Source organism: Danio rerio, chromosome 5 (genome assembly GCF_049306965.1).
Source record: "Danio rerio strain Tuebingen ecotype United States chromosome 5, GRCz12tu, whole genome shotgun sequence".
In the NCBI taxonomy this organism is placed as follows: Eukaryota; Metazoa; Chordata; class Actinopteri; order Cypriniformes; family Danionidae; genus Danio; species Danio rerio.
In genome coordinates this window covers 67,354,998-67,360,983 of record NC_133180.1, presented here as the reverse complement: position 1 = coordinate 67,360,983, position 5,986 = coordinate 67,354,998, and the positions used below count along the sequence as shown (strand labels likewise).

At 33.5% G+C, this 5,986-nt stretch overlaps 1 protein-coding gene across 2 annotated transcripts; it reads right to left on the bottom strand.

Moving 5' to 3' along the window:
- polr2j (RNA polymerase II subunit J) lies at positions 1–5,768 on the bottom strand. 2 transcript variants are annotated; one of them, XR_012405924.1, is made up of 4 exons: positions 5,680–5,754; positions 3,756–3,845; positions 2,521–3,495; positions 1–438 (listed from the first exon to the last, which is right to left on the bottom strand). XR_012405924.1 is itself a non-coding variant. In NM_001024400.1 (4 exons), the coding sequence occupies exons 1-4, from the start codon at positions 5,730–5,732 to the stop codon at positions 403–405; spliced, it is 354 nt and encodes a 117-aa protein (NP_001019571.1). In that variant the 5' UTR covers positions 5,733–5,768; the 3' UTR covers positions 180–402. The 2 variants fall into 2 exon arrangements, 1 of the variants encoding a protein (NP_001019571.1); NM_001024400.1 differs by having other exon boundaries at positions 180–438; positions 3,321–3,495; positions 5,680–5,768.
- Positions 5,769–5,986: the final 218 nt, after the last annotated feature.

Below are 5,986 nucleotides of genomic sequence, written 5' to 3'. Positions count from 1 at the left end.
TTTTCTATTGAAAAAGACATTTTATTTTTATAAAAAAAAAATCTAAAGCATTGCTAAATGAGAAGTACACTGAAAAAGGAAATTACATCCTTTTACATATTTCGATGTGCAATAAAAGATTTTAAATATTGTTCAAAATCTGATCATTGCTTTACACTTGCTTGTTTTTTTCTTTTTTCTTTTTTTAGAAAAAAATAACAACACTGGAAGTGAAACTCAACAATCTTAACCTAAGTGTTGTTAAAGATCTTACTTTTTTAATTCTGAGAGCCTGTCAGCTGTCAAAATCTTTCAAGAAAATAAATAACTGGATGCATTGTAGCTCATTATAGACAGCCAGTTGGTGAGTGGCATTCAGTCCATGGTGAATAAATTGTTGTCGCCCATTATAGTGATGCTTCTTCATTCTATCCCCTCCTGCTTGTCTTTGATGGCAACCTAAATAATAAAATAGGAGCATGCCTTAGTAAACACCAATACAGCACAGCAGAAGTAAACACTACATTTTTTTTTAGATTGAAAATACTTTTTTTTCATGTTAATTCAATTATTTTTTCTCCAGTGTTTTTATGAAACAGATATGTAACATAGTACAGTACATATACATTTATAAGCAGAATTTGCAAATAACTTTACCCATGATTATGTGCAGAAAATTGTATTTAATATTAGTCCAACATAATAATTTGGGTGTACTAATATTTAGACTGAGACCTTACATTTTTTGTTAGCCTAGTTTTGGCTTTGATACTGACTAAGATAATCTTTTTTCACAAATATTAATGTAATGTAAAGCATGCTGTGGATAATATCAATTTAGAAAAGAGATCTGTGAGGGATGCACTCATTTATGCTGATAGCAAAAACCATGAAAAACACCTTAAATGTTTAAAACGTTGGCTTTAATTCATTCATTTCCAATTTAATTAAATCATTAGCAATTCTTTATGGGTTTGAGTTTTTTCCTCTTTAAATTTTGAAAATTCAGTGAATGGCAAATGAAAACGTCCTTTACCTCAAAACTCCATGCATTATAAGAAAAAGAAAACACAATGTACAGTCGGAAGTGTAATATGCACTCAATGTGTTGACACTACTTTGAACGAGTCCGATTTACTATACATTAAACGGCAACTGCGTTTCACGAAAGACAGAGTTAAGATGACGTTCTTTTATGCCACGTGGATGCTATGAGGATAAACAAGAGACCAAGACCATAAGTATGATGAGAATGATTGAAGGACAGCTTCTAAAATCGTATAAGAGGCATCCCCTTTTTTGTCTAGTAGCCTACCTTGTGTTTTATTTGCTAATGTAAGCTATTTCTTAAAAGATAAACATAATGTATACAACTATACATTATTTATATTACTTTATAATACCTATACCGTTGATAAGCTTTTTATATTAATGAACAATGCAAAGATATTGATGTTTCACGATGTTTCACATGACATTATTTGAATCTACCAAGCTTAGTTTACAATCTTTACATTGGTCTACTTGCATTAAATTAAATCCCAAATATTAGAAATGCCAACAGATTGTTCAGATTTAATTAATGTCAGTTTTAATGTTGTTGATTAATGCACTTACTTGACAGATTTCATTCATTCATTTTTCTTCTGCTTTTTCCCTGGTTTACCACAGCAGAATGAACTGCCACTTACTTGACAGATTTATGTATTTTTCATTTCAGGTGGTTTGTGTAATGTGTTTTATGTTTGGTAAAATAATTTCTAAAGGCATCTTTAGTGATTTTTCAAGTAATTACACTGTCTTGTCCCAATAGGTGGATTGAGAGGTTTTTGCAAAAAAGGCAAAAGTGGATATAGCTGGATTTGACACAAAAGGAAATTTACCTTGTTAAAAACCAAATAATTGTCTAAAGTGACAATAAAAAAAGGTATTTTATTTACTAGCTAATAACCTTATCATTACATATCGAATGACATTTCTGAACCTAATTATAGGAGCCTGATAGAAAATGCTCATTTACAAGAAATCTGATGGATTTAGAGGGTTTCGCATCTGAACGCTTCACATTTGTTCCATTTAACGGCCCATATATTGTTTGCCATGCTAATTTAAATATTAGGTCTGAAATAGCGTGCAAGTATGACTTTAAAGGGCACATAGTTTACCCCTTTTTTATGATTTAATACTAGTATTAGGGTTTTCTGAGTGTGCCAGTTTAGGTTCAGTTCAACACACAAATAACCACGCACACTGAATTAATTTTGACTGAGGCACCAGATGTGCCGCTCGAAGCCGCGACACAGCACACCAGACACTCTCAGTGGCGCGGCAGAAACATGAAATGTCCCGAATCGTCGCGCCACGCATTTTAGAACTCTAAACACAGGTTTCCATCAGGGCAAAACAGCACCCCAACAGAAACCCACGCTCAGAATTCCAAAATGCATGGCGCTGCGCCAATGTCGCGCCATGCAAAGCGGAGCTTCTGGTGTGCGACCTGCAGGCAAGTTTGTTATTTTTTTCTAATGGAGAGATGCGCACCTGAGGCAACGCGCTTGCACTTTTCCAGCTGCACCTAGTTAAGATCACAGGGAGTTTCTGTGAACCTGAGAACGGTTAAGAAATGGCTGAAGTTTAAGGTAGACGCAATGAAAAGTACACGTTTGCAAACCTAAAGGTACAACCAATAATTCTGATAAGAGCGATAATGTGGAGAATATTGATCTTGTGTTGAGCCCAATGAGCCTTACATCTAACAATAAAGCAAGGGTGTTCCTTTGGTGATATCGCCTTGACTCAAACACTGAAAATGGCAGACGTGAAACAACAAACTGAGGATTAGGTTACGCATGCCTGTCAATCAATATTGGTGGGCGGGGGGACCACACTTTTACATCAAGTTGCGGTCGCTCTAAAAACTGCTCCAATTGGTCTGTCGTTTTTATGTTGTTAAATTGAAGAAAAAAAAAAAAAAAAAACACTGGGTGTGTTTATATCACCCCAATATGACGGTGTATACACTTTACTTACACACGTCTTTCCAAACAGCTTGAAAAGTAGATTTGTTACCATAGGTGCCCTTTAAAACAACATTAGCACCATTTAACTGATCATGAACAATGTTGCATTTTGAAAGCCATTGGACGCTGATATGATTTCCCTATTTAGAATTTGCAAATAATACTTTTCTGAAATTATAATATTAAGTAGAACGTCTGAATGTGTGAATACAAAACCAACTTTACCTCAATTGTCTTTTGCAGTGCTGCTATAGAGTGCATTTTTTTCAGGAGCGCTTGTTCTGGAATCATTTTTTACTCAATGCAAACACATGAACATACCCTAAATCGCTCCTCCAGCAGGGACAGCTCACTGATCAGATCCGTGATGGCATTAGTGAAGGCTTCCTGAGGACTGTAGTCTGGTGTCGTCTGAACGCGGATCACAACCTTATGCTCCAGAGGATGAGGAACCTTATATCCAGCAAACAGCACCTGGGGGTCCTTCAGCAACTGCCTAATGAGCAATTCCAATGTTACAAATGTGACATTTGCAGTAAGATCTCAAAACACATTCACAGAGAAAGTATGTGTTAACATTATACTGAAACATCTGTTTATATTTTCCAAAACAACTAACCACAGAGTTAAAACCTAATCTTTTTCATGACAAGGTTGACATTTGCATGGAATTGCTCTAATGTAAATATAGGATGATTACAAAACCCACATAAATATCTGAAAATGTTTTAGTGTATCAAAAGTTTGGTCTCTTACGATCGGATGATGTTTCCCAGTGTGTGATCCTCTTTATTTAGAGTAAACAGACATGCATTCGGCACCTTGGTGTCTTTGGTTATTGTGATCCTGTAAAAAGAAGTTGAACAGAAATTTTAGGCAATCCCTTACTTTTAAAAATAGTAATGTTTTGGTACAGAGTATATACAGGAACCAGAGAGTGAATTTCAATACCTTTAAGACTCTCTCCATACAAGACCTTAAGACCTTATTATCACTTAAGATTTCAATCGGAAACAATAAAGAGATTTTAACTTACAGTATATTTATTAAATATTAATGTAAAAAACTTACATATTGATATACATAATTATATTGAATTAAAATCTATTAAATATAGCTAATTCAGCAGGTTGGTGCCTATAGAACTGCAGAAATAATGGTTTTTCCTTGATAACTGCAGTAAACAAAACTGCATGATGTCAAATCTAGCAGGATTTCATTGATTTCATAAACTACACAGCATCCTGACATTTAGATTTAATTCAGGCAAACTTTAGCATACAACCATACCTACATTGCACAATCAAAATTATATAAAATTTAACACCTTGCAAAATAGCATTTAGGATTTTAAAATACTTTTTAAGGGCCTTACATTTCTCTACATTGATTAATCAACTTTTAATAGTTCTTAAGACCCCGCAGACCCTGTGGTATCATGGTACAATGTTGGCAGTAATATGTCACTTTGTTAAGTAGATCAGAGATGAAAAATGTTTTTCTAGGTAAATATACAAAATATAATAAGCTTTATCATCATATTTATCATCTTTTTATCCTACTATAATTTTAACCCTTATTAAGAGAAGATGCTCACTTAAATGTCATTCAGTGCAAAAATATTTTTTTATGCCAAAAAGTATTGTCAAGCATTGAGGTAAAGTTGGTTTTATATTCAGACATTTGGTAATTTTTGAACAGTGAAACCTTGTAACACTGTGCATATATTGTTTATCACACTGCTTTGAATATTCAGTCTAAAATAGCCTGCAAATATGACTTCTCAAAAACATAAGTACTATTTACCTGACTGAACAATGTTGTACTTTGATAGTCATTGGCTGCTAATGATTTCTCTATTCAGAATTTGCAAATAAAACTTTTCTGAAATTATATTAAGGAGAAAGTCCAAATGTGCGAATACAAAACCAATTTTACTTAAATTTGTCAAGCATATCTGTCAGAAAGAGGCATTTACAAGGCAAAACAATTTAGTTTAAGCACTTACTACTGCATATTTTAATCAATGTAGATTACAATAAAGGTTTACTTTTTAAAAAATATATTCATATTTATATGGAAGGTTATTTTACTAATATTTTTGACAATCTTATTTTTATAGTTAAAAGTTATTTAAAACATTAAAGCACACCTTATTTGCATAAATTTTATATGTTAACGTTACGTATTACCTCTGTTATTTAATTTGATGCTGAGACCAATTACTGTACATGTACTATGGTATTTACATGGTATTCAAAAAATGTCATGGTATCATGACCTAAAGTACGTCTAAAAACGAATACTTTTATTTAGATTCACAAGGTCACTTAACCAACTTAAACTTAATTGAGCTAAATGTTGGTATTACATGTCTTATTCAAACAGCTTAGCATCTGAAATTGTATTCGTTTATACAAAAATAATGAACAATAAACTTAAATAGTGAATGAATCAATCGTCGATATGATTTAAGCTGTATTGTATAAAGCACTCTGTAAACAGAAGTAGGTTGTATTTTGTTTTCAGATGGACTGACTAACGTAACCTGTCGTTAGCCAACAAGCTAAAGCCTTTTGAATCTCCCTCCTGTCTTCCAACTGAATATTTACTCTTATTATAGGCTAGTATAATATGTTAGTATAATTGAATAGCAAAGACAGCTTTATAGTGCACTTACTTCTTTTCTCCCTCAAACAGCAAAAAAGACTCGAATGCTGGTGGCGCGTTCATCCTGCTTCAAAACCAGCAGCGAACGATGCTACTAATGGACGCACGTTGTACTGCGCATGCGCATGACATGGGAAGACATGGGAAAAAGGGTAATATTGAGTGAATAACGACCGGGGGCAGTATTGTGTCGTAGTCTGGTCGTAGTATTTTCAACACAACGACAGAGTTAAGAGGTACCTTTATTATGAGTCTTTTAATACACTTTGGGTCAAAATGGTTGGATTATATATCTAATTTTGACCATCGCTTGTAAA